The sequence below is a fragment of the Biomphalaria glabrata genome, chromosome 14 (genome assembly GCF_947242115.1).
Source record: "Biomphalaria glabrata chromosome 14, xgBioGlab47.1, whole genome shotgun sequence".
Lineage (NCBI taxonomy): Eukaryota > Metazoa > Mollusca > Gastropoda > Planorbidae > Biomphalaria > Biomphalaria glabrata.
In genome coordinates, this window is record NC_074724.1 from 21,489,782 (window position 1) to 21,511,828 (window position 22,047).

General features: G+C 36.1%; 1 protein-coding gene across 3 annotated transcripts; it reads left to right on the top strand.

Moving 5' to 3' along the window:
• The first annotated feature begins 6,722 nt into the window (after window positions 1-6,722).
• Window positions 6,723-21,631, top strand: LOC106063241 (toll-like receptor 4). Of its 3 annotated transcripts, XM_056010942.1 has the most exons (3): window positions 6,723-6,972; window positions 8,334-8,483; window positions 17,520-21,631. In XM_056010942.1, exons 2-3 carry the CDS (start codon window positions 8,400-8,402, stop codon window positions 20,160-20,162), a joined length of 2,727 nt encoding a protein of 908 aa, XP_055866917.1. In that variant the 5' UTR covers window positions 6,723-6,972; window positions 8,334-8,399; the 3' UTR covers window positions 20,163-21,631. The 3 variants fall into 3 exon arrangements, with proteins under 3 accessions (XP_055866917.1, XP_055866918.1, XP_055866919.1); XM_056010943.1 differs by lacking the exon at window positions 6,723-6,972 and having other exon boundaries at window positions 8,169-8,477; XM_056010944.1 differs by lacking the exons at window positions 6,723-6,972; window positions 8,334-8,483 and adding an exon at window positions 8,500-8,837.
• The last annotated feature ends 416 nt before the right edge of the window (window positions 21,632-22,047 follow it).

Here is a 22,047-nt window from a genome sequence, read left to right on the forward strand (position 1 = left end):
CTGTTCTGTTATAACAAAAAAAAAACGTCAATAGTAGGATGGTACGTTGGTCGGGAGAAAACGGGTTAGACTCTAGAATCATATTGAAGAGGCAATAAAATGTTTTGTTTAAAACAGACTTTTGAATCGATCTTACTGCTGACGTAGAAAAGTTCAAATTGAACAATAAAACGATGTCAAATAATAATTTAATTTTTCTTAAGATTTGGTAACAAAGTCGCGTTCGCCTAAATCCTAATTTATACAAAAATATAAAATAACTATGCAGATACAAAAATTTATCTTTAAAAAAAATAGATTGCCTTTGCCTTGCTTCTGATCGGGCATCTTGGGATACAAGCCATCGGTAATAGGGATGTAATGACATAAAAGAATAAAAGTTTGTTCAAACAGGCAGGTGGAGGCAAGCTTCCATAGGCTTAGAGTTCCAAGAGTCTTAGACTCAACACTTAGGACAAGCTTCCATAGGCCTAGAGTTCCAAGAGTCTTTGACTCAACACTAACGACAAGCTATCATAGGCCTAGAGTTCCAAGAGTCTTGGACTCAACACTTAGGACAAGCTTCCATAGGCCTAGAGTTCCAAGAGTCTTAGACTCAACACTTAGGACAAGCTTCCATAGGCCTAGAGTTCCAAGAGTCTTAGACTCAACACTTACGACAAGCTATCATAGGCCTAGATTTCCAAGAGTCTTTGACTCAACTCTTAGGACAATTACAACGAAGAAGAAGAAAAACAATGCTGCTACCGCCAGTGAAACCGTTGACAATGAGAACCAGGGCGCAGAAGTCAAGCAGGTTTACACATGTACATTGTTTGAGAGCCTCAGTCATTGGTTTTCATGGATGATGTCAAACCAGTGTTGTCCAATCTAATTCGGTCCTCGGGCCATTTTAATGTCCAACACTCGTGTCGCGTGCCATATCACCAAAAAAGTGCAAAAGCGAAATTGATTTGACCTCATAATATTTTATTAGAAACCCGTTGAACTAGTAATTACATTGATTAGTGGGGATAGTTGAGGTCTATATTGGTTTACGCCTCCAAAAATGGCTTCATTTCTCTGCTTCAAATGTGAGCCACATTGTAGCTGGCCTTACCATCGACTCATTTTCATTTTTTTGGTTGGGGGGATTTCTACACTTTGTGCTGACTTTTAGGCAGGCCGGATGGAACCACGTCGCGCGACAGATCTGGCCGCGGGCCGTATTTTGGGCATCACAGATTTAAACAATCTGTGCATTGGCATTTATGAAGAAAAATTTGACACGATTTTTTTTCTGCTAGTAGCCTATACGAAACTGAGAAATGAGGTTTTAACTTTGTGCCTTTCAAATGTAAAGTGCAAGGATTGGGTTTTTTTTTGTGTGTGTTTTTTTCAATCTGGGGAAATACACATGCACCACAATTGTCAACACTCGTTGTCTTCTAACTCTACTACATGGGATGCGTGGTCGAGAGGCTAAGTAAGCTTGAACTTGGCTTGGCTTGGTTACCTATAAAGGGGGCTCGAGGCTCGATATCCGACTGGAGCAGAGTTGTGTTTACTGATCGCCTAGAGGCAGCAAGGAAAAACCTTCTCCTAGATACTCCCTCCCTCCCCCCACCGGTCCTCAAATGAGATTGGGCCCATAGCGCTCTGAGCGTGCCATAAATATGAAAGTAGCGCTATGGAACAGCTCTCATTTAATTTATTTTATTTTACACGTGAGATAGGAGAGAAAGAGAAAGTGGAGAAGTGGAAAATATTACCTAATAATTACTGAGGTCAATTATATATACATGCATGGTTTATGTATGTGGTCCAAATAGGTCAACACAGTGGCGTAGGCGTAGCTAGGGTATATTATGACCAGTGCGGCAGCTCATCGTGATGCCCCCTTTTTTTTGTAAACAAAAAAAAAAGATAAAACAGCGAAATGCCTTTTTTTTTTCGACCTAAGTGTATTTATTTTTGTTTCTATAGTTTTTTAAATGAATCTATAACCATCAAAACGACTCTGGCGCTCCATATTTGGTTCATTATCAACCAATATAAGAATAGGTTCGTTTTGTATTTGTGAAGACCTGTACATGTTTGGTTTGGAACTAAGCTTAGTTCGAAGCTTCTCTAAGGACTGGATCGTAGGCTACTTATCGTAGATTTTGTCTTTGTCATTCTTCTTCAACTTGTTCGCGATGCCCATTAAGTGCCAGATTCTGCTATTCTAGAGTCTAAGCCCTAAAGCATTTATTTATAAGCTCTAGATCTAGATGAAACCAGCGTATTGAACAATGGAGTATCAAAATATGCCTGAGCGTGTAAAAGTGGGTTAGCTTCATATTTAAACAAATCTTGTAAACTTGATTCAACCTTGTTAACAGCTTACGTTCAATTTAAGAAACAACACAGGATAATAATTAATTAAAAAGTAAATTAATTTCTAGTTAACATTTCAGTAGTTTGTCTTTGTTCATGTATGTACAACACTAGCGGATCCAGAACTTTGGAGTGGGAGGGGCGATTTTTTTTTCAAACCCTAACCCTAGCGCCCAGTAAACCCTAACCTATGCATAAACGTGCGTACAGCATATATGTACAGCCCCGACGCCAAAAGTGTTTTCTTGCATTCTTCACTGAAGAAACACATTCTCCTGACATCTACAGCTCATTATTCATCAGTGGAGTTCGGGACGAAGCCCAGACGACAAAAGTGTTTTCTTGCATTCTTCACTGAAGAAACGCATTCTCCTGACCTAAAGCTCCCTATTAAAAAAGGACCTTTTGAATAGTGTTGTAAACTATGCTAATATGAATTTATAGGCCCTTAATACATTTCAAATTAAACCGATTTGTTCCTTGAAAAGATAAGATACCCCACATATTGAGATTAAAGCTTTGAGGATCGCTGCCGAAGAAAAAATTATTCAATAACAATTCAAGCGTAAATTGTGAGATATAGTCCCAAATTTATGTAACTAGAAGATATCAGATTGAGTACAGGTTGGAAAAGGCGACTAGGAAAGAAATTGTTTTGGTTTAGAACTCATCTCAATCGTGACTCTTGTACTGAAAAATTTCGTTTGAATTCTAACTTTTCCAAAGCAAAGTCTTTCTTAAAATAATTATGATAAATTCATGTGAAATTACATAAACTCTGTATGGAAAGGGGATGGGCGATAGAGTGAAAACGATTAATACTCGCTCCTTTTTATAATTTCTGCTAATGATTGCATTTGGCATTAAAGAATAGGGGTGGGACGACTCGATATAAGAATTTAATTCTTAGCATATATAAATTATATCAGTGACAGATTTTTTTAAATTTAGTAATTTCTTAACTATAATACAAAAAGAAAAAGTATTTGTTTGTCGATGGGAGGGAAGGCGATTGCATGTATCGCCCCTCCCACCTGGTACAACCCTTTTTCATTTTATATTTAATAATCATAAAATTTGAGATTAGAGTGTGGTGCGACATAATATACAATGGATTCACATATCAATACGTAGTTTATATTATATAGATATTCAACTAATTGTGTTCACAAACTATGATTTCTCCATAAAAATAGGACCGCCCCGCCCCCCACTAAGAGGGCTATAGTGGGGAGGGCAGTACAGGCAATCGCATACCACCTACCCCACCGAATCGGCCAAAATACCAGAAAGGGAGCGAAATTATATAAAATTTATATATTAATTCAACTAATTTTGTTCACAAACTATGATTTGTCCATAAAAGTAGGACTGCCCCCCCCCCACTCAAAGGGTTTAGGTGGGAAGGGCAGTAGAGGTTTTCGCCCCCCCCCCCAATCGGTCAACAGGGGAACGACATAATATAAAGATCGGTTAAAATATCAATAACAAGTTTTAATCATATAGATATTTAATTGATTCTGTTAGCAAGATGTGATTTCTACAAATAAATTGGATTTATTGGATTGATGTCATCGCCCCCTCCCGACCCCACCAAATCGGCCAACATACTAGAGCCCCCCCCCCCCGAAATAATCTAAAAATATGTTTAAAATATAAATAATTAGTATATATTATTAACATAAGTAATAAATTCGTATACAAATTGTGTGAATTCTAATATAAAATTCGTCCGCCCGATCGCCCCTACCGCCCCCCCCCCTTTGGATTCGCCAGTGATGTACAATGCGTTGATTTTATTGAGAAAATTTATCCTTAGTTTGATGCCCCTTACAACTTGATGCCCCGTGCGGCCCGCACCACTCGCACATGGCTAGCTACGCCGCTGGGTCTACATATCGATAAGTATGGCCATCGATAAGTATGAGGATACACATTTAAGAAAATTTAAAAGAGTGTATAAAGGGACATAACACTGGAAATGTCTAGAATTCTAGAAATTATAATATGAATTAGCAATATGAATTAGTTTCCCTTAATCTCTTCATTATTGACACTGATATAAGGAATACATTTGTAGAAAATTAATGAAGGTTGTGTGAAATGTTAATTTTAAACTTACTCTACATGTAAACAACAAACGGCTTCTCGATGGTACATCGTGATATTAATCAACCTGATTAACAGAATATTCTTAACAGTGTCGGCACTTAGCATAGAGGTCTCTCTCGCTTTGTCTCTCTTATGACAATGGACCAATGACTGGATCTGGACACGCTACAGACGTTGGTGAATAGTTATCAAATTAACGATCTCTTATCGATAGCATGAAAATTAAAAATAAAAGACATTTTATTAAAATTTGTTTTCTCACTCTTCTTAAGAAGTATTTTTCTTTTAGGGGGGGGCACTGTGTCATGCATTACGACAATATGAGAAATGTCAAGTTTGTATACAAAGTTAGGGGAAGATCTTTTCGGGTGGCTACATGCAATCTATTTCATTGCTTAATTATTAAGTTTGTAACACGTATTTCTAGGGACAATCTAAAACTAATTCCATTTTCGACCACAGTTTTTGAAATTTTACAGGAACATTTTGTGCAGCCACATCTCTGGTGTGCCTCCTATGTTGACATTCTTTTTACTGAAGACATACATTTGTCATTTTATTTTTTGCGTGCAACTCAATTGTAACATCACTAACAGATGTTTTAAAATTGCCATTTATATTTACATTTTTTTTTTATTTAATACAGCCTAGAAGCGAATCGTTATTTCTTCGTAGAGTATTGTAAGGTGAATCGCATACACATCGATGTCCTAATGCAGTTATTCATTTGTCAACAAAACAAGTTAGGTGGGTTTGTAAGACCCTTAAAAATAGATTTAATATCTCAATAAAAGAGAAATTGATTTAATCAATGAAAGTCTATTTCTTTCCTTGCAGTCGGAGCTTGATTTCATTCATTTCTGTTAGATGCCTACCATGTAAAACAAATATTTTCTTAGCCTTCTTTAAGTCATTGCCAATCAATGAATCTTCCTACTTCTGAAAAATGATAAAGTTGTATTAAAAAGTTGAACAAAACAAGACATAGAACTCACTTTCGACAGCAGCCTAGCACAGAGTACACTAAAGAGTTGAACGTGTTGCTCAGCATTTGTTTTACACAACTATTAATATTTGCGACATAAGTTTGTATTTTATTTATTGTTCTCATATTTAGATTCAAATAGGAATAAGAGGGTGGGCTAAACTTTTAACAAGATGTTGCCTGTGTATCACAGCTCACAAAGTGGATGGATCTGGATATTTTAAAAATATTATGCCTACTTATGAAGCCTTTGTAGCGTCCAACCGCTGATGGTGCCCCAAAAGTCGCAATAAGCTACACAACTAGACAATTTTGAAATATTTCATCACTAACCCCCCCAAAAAAAGTCTTTTTGTGAAACAGATAAGTTTATAACCATTTTAATTTTAGTTCTAATTAATTTTAAAACAATATAATAAGACTTAAGTTGTTTTTTTAATCATTGTTTTTTTTCTTTTGTGGTAAAAAAAACCTATGCAATTTTCTAAGAGACCACTAAACCATATTCTGCTTTGCCGTTTTTATTAGCGGCCTCCGAAAGGGGAATATCCACTATAAGTTTTGCGTGGTCTTTCTGTCCGTCCGTATGTCCCGTTTAGATCTCGTAAACTAGAAAAGATATTGAAAATCCGACATAACAATATTTTAGTCCATTCAAAGTTCATAAATTTATCAAAAAGGTTTTCTTTTTTTTTAAATAGAAAAAAAACCATTTAGTATGCATACAAATGGAACAATTTAAAACAACTATTAATAAGTAGTGTTTCATATAAACATGTGCACCACAATGCACCATACACAACATGTAAGAGTTATTGTTTTTGTTTTGCGCAATTTCATGCTTTAAACTTTTTCAATGCGCCATGATCCTATGACTTGTCTGGACCAGTTGGGAAAGTGGGGGAGGGAGAGAAGGAGGCTGGTAGGTTCACGTGATAGGTTTTACTTTTTTTTTTATTAATTGAACGACTTGAATTCGAACTCAAGAGCTCAAGCTTTCTAAAGCCAATACACTTACGACTGTGCCAGTGAAGTGCTTATGAAAATAAGTGTGTGTGTGTGGAGAGGATTGTTACAGGAATCAAAGTTGGGTAAAAGTGAATGTACATTTTGGTTTCTTATAGTTATAATGTTTTTTGTTTGGTGTAATGCACAAATTGTAAGACAAATTTCCTTACGGATAATAAAGATTATTATTATTATTATTATTATTATTATTATCTATTTTTAGTTTCAAACTATTTAGCGCTGACCTTACTCTCTATACAAAGTAGAAAGGGGACTCATTGAACTTACATACTGCCACCTCTGTCAATGACAATATCTTTTCCTTGTTCGATACCAAACAAAATAAATAATTTCCAATTGTTCAATAACTAGATATTTACATTTGGTGTGTAATTATTGTTTTGCTAAATAAAGGAAAATAAATGTGCACAATTTCGGCTAATTCGAGATTGGATGTGGGAGAAATAACGTGTAGGCTACAAACATTATCAGGCAGATAGACAGACAAAGTGAGTTGATATACGCTTTTTTTTAATAGTAAATTAATAATTAGTAATTATTTGTTAAAATTAAAAAAGAAATAAACTTCTACATCGTTTCCAATTAATACCCTGGGGGGGGGGGAAATAATTATGATCCAAAAACTGGATAAGTATTGAAGATTTCAAAAGTCTTGCGTGTACTCTAAACCATAATTTGGAGCTGTATAGATAGATAGTTAGATACTACCTACTAGTAGGGATGATGTGGTGTTAATTTATCAATTAAAGTGTTCAGAATTTTACTCATGGATTTGTAATTGCTTTACTCACCAAACCGATGGGGTTTATTATTAAAACTGAAATACACAGTGTCATTAGTGTCAAAGTAAATGATACACTTGACAAAGACATATAGACTGCTCTAGACACAACAGACATATACACACATCAGAAATGTACATGCACTAGATATGTACACACACTTAATATGTACACAAAACATATATATATATATATATATACACACACACTAGTTATGTGCACACATTATATATATATATATATATATATATATATATATATATATATATATATATATATATATATATATATATATACTCTCTAGTTATGTATACACAAAACAGATATGTACAAATTTACATATACTATATATGTACATACAATACATGTGTACACACACAAGTTATGTATTCATACAACAGATGTGTACACACAATAGATTTGTACACACAAGAGGTATGCTGACTCTTGTTGACCTCGTAGACAGTGATACTATAAACCTGTGGTACCCGAACCGTGACTCTGTTTTAGTGAACCTCTGCCATCAGTGTTTAATGAGGTGATGTCTTGAGCCTGTCAAAAAACCATATGCGCACCCCCCCCCCTTTTCAGGTATAAAAAGGTTGGGTACTACTGCTCTGGACATATTGACATATATTATAGACACTGTTCATCTATTGCAAGTCTTGACTGAAAAAAATGTGTGTATTAGAGTGCAAAGGCTTCCTGATACACTGTTACCAAAACTTTGATTCCTGTAACATACTTCCTGATACACTGTTACCCAACTTTGATTCCTGTAACAATCCTCTCCACACACACACAATTTTTTTAATACAAAGGATTTACACTTGTTTCAACTATAAGCCCGGGTGAGGGAGTGGGGCCATATAAAGTGGGTTTTGGATTTATATCCTGCTGAAGTCCAGAAGTGTCATATACCCTTGACCCAGAAAGGAGTGAACATCTTCTACTTGTCTTGAAATTTAAAAAAAATTGTCACTCCTAGGCCTTTGCTTTTGAATGTTTATTTTTTCTACGAAAACATTATGCTCTAATTTATTTACCTGTATACTCTTACATTTCAGTTATTTCTGTCACGTGATGGACTAGGAAGTGACACAACATGGCTTGAACATGCTAATCTACCTTGAATGCAGAGATGTGCATACCAACCTGATACTTGTATTCCAGCCGTGCTAATTGTGTCAAGTACTGACCATCACGTTCTGGTAAAGGTCAGTTTTGTTTCGACGGATTGAGTGTATTAGTCTATGTAATTGGTCATGAAAACATCGTTCTATGTGTCGTAGAAGACCTGACTTGGGTGTTATTGAACCTTTTTTTGTTTTAATGGACCTCATTCACCTATCGTAAACAAACCACATTTAGCCACGTGGTGCTCTATCTCTTCTATATAGTTTACGATCTCATGTTTAATTCATGATGGTTGTCACGTGACAGTTTTTTCCGTTGTTTTATCAATAAGATCACGTGACTAAATGTTGTTTGTTAACGATTGGTGAATGAGGTCCATTACTAATGCAAATTATAAGAGTAAATACATAGTGCTAGAGTGTATACTATTTCATGTAAGTCTTTGTGTCTATACCATTTTACATAACATATGCTAGTGTGTATACAAATATCTATAAAATCTTCTAGTGTCAGTACCAAAAAAATATCTATATATATATAGATACATATATATATATATATATATATATATATATATATATATATATATATATATATATATATATATATATATATATATATATATTAGGGGTGCACCGGATAGTACTTTTTGATATCCGGCCGGAGCCGGATATGACCGGATAGTAAAATTTGATATTCGGCCGGGGCCGGAGCCGGAGCCGAATACCTAAGTGTCTAGTAAATAGCTTGTATTGCTGAGCATTTTACGAAACTGTTAAATAACATACCTATATTTGTTGGTATTATTTTTTTTCCTTTTATATACCTTATTGTTTTAAACTCTGTTACTGATTGATTTATTCAAGCTTAACAGTATTTATAAACAAAAATTAATCTGTGTAGCATGTACGAGGCCACCAACCATAAAGGCTGTGTGTTGGAGGGTCAATGTAAAATATGTTAGTATATATTTAACTAGTTACTAATGTAAATCTCTCATCTGGCTTGTATGGTGGTTGGATGTATGTGTTCAAGAATTTCTGACCAACAACTGGTCATCAGACTTGTAATTTTAAGTCCAAAGACTGCTTCTGGTTCTGGTTTCAAGGGCTTAATACTGATAGCTGTTAGTTAATAGTTGAAATCTGAAGCGTAGTAGGTCATATATTTATTAATCCATTTGCGGCAAACGATATTTTATTAACAGCAGGAACATCTATTATACCTACTCATAGCCTGAGCCTTAAATGTTGCGAAGCATAGATTTAATTGTAGTCTGAAGGCCTATTATTGGTATCTATGTTTAGATGTTTGTAGTCTGAAGGCCTATTATTGGTATCTATGTTTAGATCTACTGTTATATAGATCTAAGAAAATCAGGAAAATCAACTATAGAAGAAAAAAAAACTCATTCACACTCTCCGTACCAAAAAAAAAAACATAAATAAACTCTGTGTTCGACTGATAGTAACAATCTGGTCAGATAGACGTAGTGAGCCTACACATGTAGTCCTAGTGTAGTGTGTATAGATGATGGTGTTGACCATCACGCGTTTTTTGTTCTTGGGCATTCGCAATAGTGTTTAGTGTGCAGGCGAAAAAAGATAACACATTGGCATGGTCAGTCAAGCATAGGCCTATAGATAAATTATATCTGTACCTTAGTTACAGAGGTCAAGTCACTAGCGGATCCAGAACTTTGGAGTGGGGGGGGCGATTTTTTTCCAAACCCAAACCCTAACGCCCAGTAAACCCTAACCCTACGAATAAACGTGCATACAGCTCGCGCGCGCGCGCACACACACACACGCACGCACACACACACGCACACACACACGCACACACATATATATGTATATATATATATATATATATATATATATATATATATATATATATATATATATATATATATATATATATATATATATATATATGAGAATAAAAAAAGCAGCATTTCTCAACCTTCGGCGAAAACCAAAACAACTGGGGCAGCGCTATAAGGTTCTCTGGTGAAGTTCGGGGCGAAGCCCCGACGCCATAAGCGTTTTCTTGCTTTTTTCACTGCAGAAACGCATTCTCCTGACAATTACAGCTCATTATTCATCAATGGAGTTCGGGGCGAATCCCCGACGCCATAAGCGTTTTCTTGCTTTTTTCACTGCAGAAACGCATTCTCCTGACAAATACAGCTCATTATTCATCAATGGAGTTCGGGGCGAAGCCCCGACGCCATAAGCGTTTTCTTGCTTTTTTGACTGCAGAAACGCATTCTCCTGACAAGTACAGCTCATTCTTCACAATGTAGTTCGGGGCAAAGCCCCGACGCCAAAAGCGTTTTCTTGCTTTTTTCACTGCAGAAACGCATTTTCCTGACAAGTACAGCTCATTATTCATCAATGGAGTTCGGGGCGAAGCCCCGACGCCAAAAGCGTTTTCTTGCATTCTTCATTGCAGAAACGCATTCTCCTGACATCTACAACTCATTACCCATAAATGAAGTTCGGGGCGAAGCCCCGACGCCAAAAGCGTTTTCTTGCATTCTTCTCTGCAGAAACGTATTCTCCTGACCTGAAGCTCATTATTCATACTATTAAAAAACGACCTTTCGAATAATGTTGTACTTGAAAAATATTCTAATTTGAATTTATAGACCCATAATACATTGCAAATAAAACCGATTTGTTCCTTGAATAGATAGGATACCCCACGTATTTAGATTTTTGCTTTGAGGATCGCCGCCGAAAAAAAACTTATTCGATAAATAGTATTCAAGAAAACTCTAGCATAAATTGTGAGTTATAGTCCCAAATTTATTTAGCTAGAAAAATATCAGATTGAGTAAAGGTTGGGAAAAGGCGACTATGTAAACGTTATTTGAGTTTAGAACTCATCTCAATCATGACTCTTATACTGAAAAATTTCGTTTGAATTCTAACTTTTCCAATGCAAAGTCTTTCATAAAATACTTATGATAACTTCATGTGAAATTACAAAAACTCTGTCTGAAAATGGGAATGGCGGTAGAGTGAAAACGATTAATCCTCGCTCCTTTACTAATTTCTGCTAAAAATTGCATTTGGCATTAAAGAATAGGTATGGGGCGACTCGATATAAGAATTTAATTTATAGTATATATAAATTATATTAGTGACAGATTTGTTTAATTTTGTAATTTCTTAACTATAATACAAAAAGAAAAAGTATTGATTTGTCCGATGGGGGAAATGCGATTGCATGTATCGCCCCTCCCACCTGGTACAACCCTTTTTCATTTAAATTTTCTAATGATACAATTTGAGATTAGAGTGTGGTACGACATATTTACAATGGGTCACATATCAATACGTAGTTTACATTATATAGATATTCAACTAATTTTATTCACAAACTATGATTCTCCACAAAAATAGGACCGCCCCCCCCAGCACTCAGAGGGCTAGAGTGGGGAGGGCAGTACATGCAATCGTCCCCCCCCCCCTCACCCCACCGAATCGGCCAAAATACCAGAAAGGGAGCGACATAATATAAAATTTATATATTAATTCAACTAATTTTGTTCACAAACTATGATTTCTCAATAAAAACGGACCGCCCTCCCCCCACTCAAAGGGTTTAGGTGGGAAGGGCAGAAGAGGTATTCGTCCCCTCCCCCCACCAATTGGCAAACAGGGAACGACATAATATAAAGATCGGTCAAAATATCAATAACAAGTTACAAGGATATAGATATTTAATTGATTTTGTTAGCAGGCTGTGATTTCTACCAATAAATTGGATCGCCCCCCCCACTCGAAAGTTAAGGGGGGGGCGGGATTGATACCATCGCCCCCTCCCGACCCCACCAAATCGGCCAACATACTAGAGGAAGGGGGGGGGCGAAATAATCTAAAAATAGGTTGAAATATAAATAATTAGTATATATTTTTAACATAAGTAATAAATTCGTATACAAATTGTGTGAATCCTATACTAAAGTTCGTCCGCCTCCCCCCTTCGGGGGGGGGGGGGGTCGGCCGAGTGGGGGGGGGCGATCGCCCCTACCGCCCCCCCCCCCCCTGGATCCGCCAGTGGGTCAAGTGTTTCTTAACATTCCAGCATATTTTTTCTTTGTTTGCTAGATCTAATTGTGTTGCTTTAGATCAATTTATTTTCTGCGATGTTAAATGTTACTGTAAGGTTTTCCTTTATATATTAAGTCAATAGAATTAAACAATGAAATTAGCTTTCTTTCTAAAGTTTTGAATACAAGGGGAAAAAATACATACACATATATATATATATCTTATCTTCTTATATAATACAGACGTTACTTCAAAAAAGAAGATGATTACGTCCTACGCGTCATGCATTTAGTCATGCATATTAACCAATGACTTAAATTCTGCCAAGTCACTGGTTTTCCTGGCTAGCTCTGGCAACCCATTCCATGCTCTAATAGCACTAGGGAAGAAGGAGTATTTGTACAAATTTGTCCTAGCATATGGGACGAGGAATGTGCCTTTATCTTTGTGTCTTTCAGAGTATTTTATTAAATTTTGTTTTTTGTATTTGAAGATTATGGTTCAGTGTTTTATGTATTATTGCTACTTTACTTTTGAGCCTTCTGTCCTGAAGGCTTTCTAAATTTAGTGATTTTACTAAAGGTGTTACTCTAGTCAAATGTGAATATTCGTTTGTTATGAATCGCACTGCTCTATTTTGTGTCTGTTCTAGTTTCTTAATGTTTTCTTGAGTTGAGGGGTCCCAAACAGAGGATGCATATTCTATTATTGGCCTAACCAAGGTTAAATAACATTTTAGTTTTATGTTCTTATTTGATTTATAGAAATTTCTTTTAATAAATCCTAATGCTTTGTTTGATTTTTTTGTAGTTTCATCAATATGTGGATTCCATGACAGTTTTTCATTTATTATAACACCTAGGTATTTTGCGTTTTTAGTCTGTGTTACTGGTTTGCCATGAATAAGATAAGTGGAATTAATTTGTTTTAGTTTTTTTGTTACTCTTAACAACTGACATTTTTCTGGGTGGAAAGACATGGTCCAATTTGATTCCCATTTCTGTAATTCATCTAATTCTCTTTGTAAAATATCTGTGTCTTGTGTTGTTTTTATTGTTCTATATATTATGCAATCGTATGCAAATAATCTGACTTTTGTTCCTGAAGTAATGCAATTTGGTAAATCATTTATGTAAATTAAAAATAGTAGTGGACCCAAGACTGTTCCTTGAGGTACACCTGAGTTTACTGTTATCGGTGTTGATTTAGAGCCATTTATTATTACAGTTTGTTCTCTCCCTATCAGAAAGTCTTTAATCCACTGATGCAGTGGACCATTAATGCCGAAATATTTTAATTTTTTAAGCAAACTATGGTGGTGAACTTTGTCAAAAGCCTTAGAAAAATCTAGTAAGATAGCATCTATTTGTTCACTATTATCTAAACCTTTTGAAAAATCATCAATTAGTCCTATTAGTTGTGTTTCACATGATCTATATTTCCTAAAGCCATGTTGGTATGGTGTGAGGACATTATGTTTGTCTAAGTGGTTTATGATGTTGCTACATATTATGTGTTCTAGGATTTTACATGTGATGCTGGTAAGTGATACTGGTCTGTAGTTTCCTAGGTCAGATTTTTCTCCTTTTTTAAATAGAGGGGTGACATTAGCTTCTTTCCAGTCCTTTGGTACTCTGCCCTGGTTAAGTGAAGCCTGAAAGAGTATTTTGAACACTGGGGCTAGCTCATTACTTAGTTCTTTGAGTAATCTAGCTGGAATACCATCAGGTCCAGAAGCTTTATTTGGTTTGGTGTTGGCTAATAGTTTTTGAATTCCATTTTCTTGTACTACTATATCTTCTATGTTGTCTACTTGGTTCAAATTCAGTAATATGTCTTTGTCTCCTGGGGCTGAGAATGCTGATGCAAAGTATTTGTTTAGAATGTTTGCTTTAGTTTCATTATCATTATGTATTATGTTATGTTCATCTTTTAATGGCGCTACGCCTGTTGTTTCCATTTTCTTAGACTTAATGTATGACCATAGGTTTTTGTTGTTGTCTTTAGATATTACATTGTTTATGTATTCACTCTGCAGCTGTCTGCTTACTTTTTGGGTTAAGTGTTTAATTTTTATATACTTTTTGTAAACTCTTTCTGCATTAGTTTCTTTAAATTTTCTATATAGGTTTTCCTTCTGTTTACAAAGCTTCTTTAGTCTATTATTAAACCAGCATTTATTTATTTTGTTTGATGCGTATTTAGTTGGTATTTGATTTTCTATAATGCTTTTAAGATGGTTTTTAATGAAATTCCAGAGGTCATCGACTGGTTGGTTAATGTCTTTTTCTAATAAGAATGTTTGTTGAAAGTTTAATGCAGCTTGGTGTAGTTGTGTTAGGTTACATATATATGTGTGTGAGTGTGTGTATGTACATAATTAATCTTTATTACATTCTGCCCCTTCATTCTTTCTTAAGACTTTTATTTTACCCTTGAAAAGGTTCTTCCTGGAGTTAGTGGAAAAATGTTAGACTCCGCGCCTTGTCATAAAGGAGGCACTGTTAGCTCACCCAGCTGAGTTCGGGGCGGAACCCCGCCGCCTAGCACTTTTTCCGATATTGAAAGCCAACAAAATGCATATTCTGAGGTATTTACAGTGCATTATCCTGCTATTAAAAATTAAAAATTATTTTAAAAACCTAGCTATTCTTACTAACTTTGATCCTCCCGCGTTGAACACCACTGTTTTAGACCATTCAAAGTTCTGATGGAACGGCTACGTTTTTTTTTCTGAAAGCGAAAAATCTAATTTTTAAAATCAGTTATGCAAGTATTTTTTTTAAAGAGAAAAAGCTAATTAGTATGCATTATAAGTTAGACCTAATTTAAAAAGAATAGTAATCTTATAACCTTCATTTTCCTGAACATTTTTTTTATTGCGTAATTTTTTATTTATTTTTATTTTGAGGATTCGAATAGGAGATTGAGCCTTTTCAAAAAATTAGATCAATTATAAGACATCAGTTAGACCAGGGGATGGCTGCCTGGTCGTGTGGTTTGTGCGCTGGACTGTCGTTCGGATTTATCGATGTTCGAGGGTTCAAATCCTGCCCGCTCCCATCCCCCGTCGTCCTGCGGGAGGTTTGGACTAGGAAGTAAACTATCTTTAACTCTGAAGGAACATCCGAAACATGTAAAACTTTTTACAAACAAACAGGGGAGGGCTGTGGCTGAGCGGTAAAGCGCTTGGCTTCCGAACCCGAGGTCCCGGGTTCGAATCCTGGTGAAGACTGGGATTTTTAACTTTGGAATCTTTGGGCACCTCTGAGTCCACTCAGCTCTAATGGGTACCTGACATTAGTTGGGGAAAAGTAAAAGCGGTTGGTCGTTGGCTACATGACAACCTCGTTAACCGTAGGCCACAAAAACAGATGAACTTTATATCATCTGCCCTATAGACCACAAGGTCTGAAAGGGGAACTACTTAAGCCAGGTTCACATCTAGCTTTACATTCACTTTCACCTATCCTTTGATCTGCTGGACCGTTGGGGCACTACACAAGATCTGTTAACCTTCATTCTCCATTCTTATCTCTCATTTGTCTTTGATATAATTTCATTCGGATGTTCTTTCTGAAAATATTGAAGCCTGCCTGGGTGGACCACTTCGGGGGCCGATTTTGAGTTTGTGTTTCCACACAAACTGTCTTTTGTAACCTTGTTTGTTGTGTTTTTGTGTTATAGAAGAGGGTGATTTAACTGCAAAACCCCTGGTAGGGGTTTTAAGCTCTGAACCCCTTTGGCTGCGCTGGGACAAGTGATGGTTTAATATTAAAGTCTCAACTTCAATTTAAAAAATCAAAGCAAAAATTCAGTCACTAAATTTCGACACACCTCCCTGCGGGGTGGGAGGGGGGATTTCAGTTCGGGGGGGGGGATGAACCTTTTGAGGAGAATTAGGCTAATACATATAATATGACACATGGGCGTAGCCGGGGGGGGGGGGTTCAAACCATCACTTGCCTCAGACCTATTGTCTTAAAGGGAAACTTTACTTAATGCCCCAGTACAGCCAAGTAGGGGGGTTGAGCTTGAAATCCCCACCAAGGAGATTTTAAGGCTAAAACCACCCTCTTCAATAAAACAAACAAAAAATTAAGCAAACTACAGTCACCTAATTTCATGAGTGTAGCTAAAAAAGGTTTTGTGGTTACCCTCCTCCTCAAATACAAAATCTAAAGCAAAACTATAGTTACAATTTTGTACCAATTTCTGGAATCCATTAATTTAGTGCAGTGAAAAGCAAATTTGTTTATTTTAATTTTTTAGCGGAAGAGTAGCAAGCTAATGCACTGTAGATACCTCAGAATATGCATTTTTTTAAAGCTTAAAATTCAGGAAATAATGCTTGGATCCGGGGCTCGGCCCCAAACCCCGCTGGGGGAGCTCACAGCGCTCCCCCAGACTCCCTAGCTGTCAATAGCGGTGTGTAATGTCTTTCCTCTAATTGAAGGAAGAGCCTATTCTAGGATATTAAAATAAAAAAAAACCTTCCGAAAGAATGAAAGGTCAGTATGTAATGAAGATTAATTACACACACACACATTCATATATATATATATATATATATATATATATATATATTGCGAAAGGGGAGAAAAAATACCCCCCCCCCCCAACGAAAAAATCCTGGCTACAACATATAACATGCTTTTTGTGGACCGGTTTGTATGGTAATGCCCGGACCGATTTGATACCCAGTCCGCCCCTGAACATGACTCATCTCATTGGATGGCTGATCATGGATATCATTTCAGTTTTGTCTTAGTCTAAGAAAGTAAGGAGACACAATTATTTTGTCTTCAACTAAATATTGAAACATAGTCCTTTAGTAGTGTTTTGTATAGGTCATTTTAATTATAGTTCTATCAAATTCAATAGTTAATGAAATCATTCGTATATTGAAGTATATTCCATGGTGAAATATTTCGAAAATTTTTTATCAAATGCATGAGCTCGAAAGAATTTTGAAAAGTTTAAAAATAAATTATTAAAACTCTAAAAGCCATGCGGAATAAAGTTGTTTGTTTTTTTCCATAATATTTTCAGAAAATAGATCAAATGAATTCTTCATTGATTTTCTCCAAGCTAATTTGGTTGCACCTCTGTTTAACCATCACGTTCTTGCACCCTATCCCTGGATTTCAAGTACCAGAAATGGAGCTAGCATACAGCGTAGAAAACAATCCTTGTTCTTATGGAGCGAACCTGAGTCTTAGGTGGGTGAACTGCTCAACACGTTCACTGACTTATCTGCTCCCTTCTTGGTTTCCCGAGAGCACAACTGATCTAATGTTACAAAGTAATCTGTTGATGGTTTTACACAATGACACACTAACCCACTTGCATTTATTGGAAAGGTTGAGTCTCGAGAATAATTTGCTAAGGTACATACAAGCCAACGCTTTTCAAGGTCTTCATAATTTAAACTATCTCAATCTCGAATACAATCGTCTTCAGCTCTTTAGCTTGCCTGCAAATATATTTAATGATTTGATTCATTTGACCGAATTAAGACTGATCCAAAAAGACATCTCTTTTGATGAACAGAAGAAAAATATTACCAAAATATTCAGCAATAAAAGTTTTCCAGAAAATATGTTTCTTAGAGTAATCAACTTAACACTTTTAACCATCACTGCATCAGGAGATTACTTGTATTTTAATGAGGAGTTTAAACATTTGAATGAGCTCCACACTGTTGTAGTGACCGGAACTATTTCCACCATTGACCAAAACAGTTTCATACATGTCCAAAATGTCCAGCATTTAAGTCTAGTTGATTTGGAGGAAATGGCAAGAATGAGTGATTTGTCTTTGGGTGCATTTTTGAAGATGAGAAGCTTAAACTACGACCTTGTTGATCTAGGTCTACGCCATGCACTCCAAACTTTACGACCGCTTGTTAACAGCACCGTCGACTCAATCAGGTTTCAAAATGTTCGAGCAAGCAACTCAAAGTACGCGTCTTTAATGTCAAAAGATGGAGTTTTAGATGACAGTGCCATGCAGTACTTGCTACAAATCTGTGTGAGGGAGCTACACTTGATAGGGTGTGATATATTTGTCATTTTACCCAGCGCCTTTAACAGTTCCACATTTAACAGTTGCTTGAGAACGCTAAACATTTTCAATAATCCAGTTATTGGATCCATTTTCGGTCTTTTCAGTGTTTTTCATCTCAAAAGTGTCAATAGGCTTGTTTTAACAAGCACATTTGTCACACACTACGCTGATGATACAGACATCTTGTATTCATCAAACATGGTGTCCGCAGCTTTATCAATGACAGCTAGCATTGATTCCCTTAGGGATCATCAAACAATGCATGGAAATAGTTCTTTATTAGTCAATAACACTTTCAATATATATATTTCAAAATCTTTGCAGTACATGGATCTTTCACGTTTGTTTGGATCTTTACATCTGAGTGCCGCATTAAACTTCCTTGGTGGTGAGACTTTGGTCCATCTCCGACTAATACAAAACGGGATAAATGATATTAAAAAGCCTGTCATGGGACTTAGGAAACTAAAGACGTTGTATCTATCTAATAATAACTTCGAATCCTTTCCTTTAACATTTTTCGATTCCTATCCAGCACTTGAGTTACTCGCACTGGAAAGCTGTCGTATCGATGGACTTTTAATGAGTCAGCATAGCTTCAGAGTTTTCCAAAACCTTCACAGTTTACAAAGTTTGGATTTATCTTTTAATTCTTTGGATATGCTATCTCCTCAAACGTTTTCAACCAATCCAAATCTTACTTCTCTTAACCTAGCAGGGAACAGGTTCAGAAATGTTCCCTTTGATATAAAGCTAACGCCAAATGTGAAATTCCTGGACATCAGGCACAACGCTCTTACCACTATCGACATCTCAAGCCGGAAAGCGCTTGACGAGAAACTAAACACTCTTGGCGAGTTTCGACTGTTATTGTCAGGGAATATTTTATCTTGCGGATGTGAAAACCTTCTTTTACTCCAATGGCTGCAGGAGACACGTGTTGAGCTCGATGGCAATAGAAATTTCACTTGCATGAATATAAAAGGCATCTTGAGCTCCACTCTCGCGTATAGTAACTTAGACGGACTCTGGCGTGAATGTTGGGGTCAGTTTTTCTTCAATCTTTCAATGGCTCTCTTATGTTTTACTTTACTTGCTTATATATTGTTTTTTACTTGGATCAAGAATAAGACTGTCATTCTGTCCAGTATACTTCAGATATTTACAGACTTCAAACTAAAGAAACCCTCGGACTATCAGTCAGGTGTCTATCTTGGATACGCGGAATCCGAGTATAAATTTCCTTGCAGAGAATTGAGACAATACATCGAGGATGAACTTTGCGTGAATACTTTTATACGCGACCGTGACCTTTTACCTTCGCTTGATATAGCTCAAGGTGTTATGGACGCTATCAACTCCAGTTGGCGGATACTTCTAGTCATCAATGAAAGATTCATGCACCAAGATGACTGGTTTTTGTTCACCATCAGGGCAGCCATCTACTCCATTAGTCCTGCGAATCCCAGCCGTGTAGTAGTCTTGGTAGAGAAGAACAAAGTTCACAGTGTACCAACAGAATTGTTGAGTTCAGTTCCAAACGAGAATATTATTGTGGTGTCTCAAATGCAATTGACTTACAAACTTAAGCAAGCTTTGAAAACACGCCTATTGTCTCTAAAATGATTATTCTTTTATTCTCCAAAAAAAAAAAAAAAAGAAAACCTTGATGCTGAACCCAAAAACAAGAAAGGCTTCGTGAATTAAAAGATCTGATGTTGTTACAGTGCTACATTCTGGCAGATTCGACACTTTATTGGTCTAAGTCGATCTTTTGTACCTTTGTATCCAACAGATGAATAAAGGGAAGAAATGCTTTGTGGGCAAAACAGTTTCCATTCATTTCACCCAAATGAAAAACGCCATAAGTGAAATGACGACCACATGCGGTGAAGAACTCTTGGGGTCTTAATGCTAACTCATTCACAAATAGACTCCATCTACCTCGACCCTGTTCTCATTGAATCTTTATAAGACAGGGTGACAAGGATGACGATACGTGCTTTTCAGAGAATAAACTCTCATTTAACTGAGTAGAATTATTAGGTGAGCTATTCCTGTTCAAGTCGTGAGGATTTGTAATTTCTGTTGTTTTTAATTTAAATGTAAAATGAGGATGTGATATTACAATGTTCAGTAAATGTATACAAGCATTCAAAGAATGATTGTTGAATGTCATTGTGTGATTTGTTGTCTGGCTTTATTGTACTGGAGTTGAATTTAAATGTAATGAAATAGCTTCTAATTTTAAAAAATGTTAAAAACCAATTAAATATCAAAGGATTGTCTCTTTATACAAAAGCCCTAATATAGTGCGGAAGTAAATGGATTGTACTGTTCTCTACAGTAAATCGAGCCCTTATCCTGCTCTTGTGAAGCACTCAACCATGAAATAAATTGTTCTCGACGTTTGAAAATAGTTGATATAATAAAACTTTGACTGGCCTGTACAGCTTAGATGAGATCAGAAAATACAGTAACAGAAAACAAGAAAAATAAAGAAACAAGAGTTGATGTTATCAAACAAACTCAGAGGCGGCCCCCATCGGATCCGCCAATTGGAAGGAATATTCAAGACATGATTTCTTTTTTATTATCTAAAGTAATAGAAATTCAAAGAATCATTGGTGTTACTTTTAACTTGAAAACAAACTAAATAACCTATGATCTATAAATAGACTTTTAGACCTTTTGTCAAGAAAACTAATTGTAATATACAAGAAGAGCGATTTTAGATAATCTTTTGTTATCGTTATTTTAATCATTAAAATAGAACAGCCTAATATCGATAATGAGATTTCTGCTTATAGTAGGTTACATTTATTCATTCGTAAATTAAAAGGAGAAATCAGCTTTTTTAAAAATATTTTTTCATATTAAAAAAAAAAATCTGATTGTGACAGGTAACATACATAAAAACAAAACTTATACACTATACTAGGGCCGTTGAAAAAAGATTATTTGAAACTTTTTTTTGGAAGGGAGGGGAATTCAACATAGCTCAATGCCACTGCTTAAACTACTTGACAATAAATTTTGGGAAAATATTTCCTTTTTCCTGCTGCTTTAACAAAAAAAAAAAAAAAAAAAAACAACTGCCCTACACATGGGCCCCATTTGGGAATGACCGTTAGGAGCCCTTAGAGATAAGCCTGGGATCAGTTAGGGGGGCCCAGATGAAACTCTGATGAAAATCTCGTGGGGCCAGTTAGGACTAAACACATGGGGTTCTAGTGATGAACATTGGCCCAGATGAAGGCCCTTGGGGGTAAGCCTGGGCTCAGTTAGGGGGCCCAGATGAAACACTGAAGCTAGGAAATTTAAAAAACGAGACAGCACCCGGACCTGAACAGGTAGCTTTGCTGACTGAGTAGATCTAGATGTAGTCCTAAAAATTATTAGCGAGCCTCCAGACAGATCCTGGCCACGGGATAAAATCCTTTCCAGGGTCAAAGGAAAAAAAACGATATATTTTAGGAAGCTTTTTTTTTTTTTTTTTTTTAAATTTTAC

Coding starts and splice junctions, on each gene's coding strand:
- LOC106063241 (XM_056010942.1), top strand. CDS start 8,400: ATGCAGAGATGTGCATACCAACCTGATACTTGTATTCCAGCCGTGCTA. Junction 8,484..17,519: donor ACCATCACGTTCTGGTAAAG/GTCAGTTTTGTT, acceptor TAATATTTTCAG/AAAATAGATCAAATGAATTC.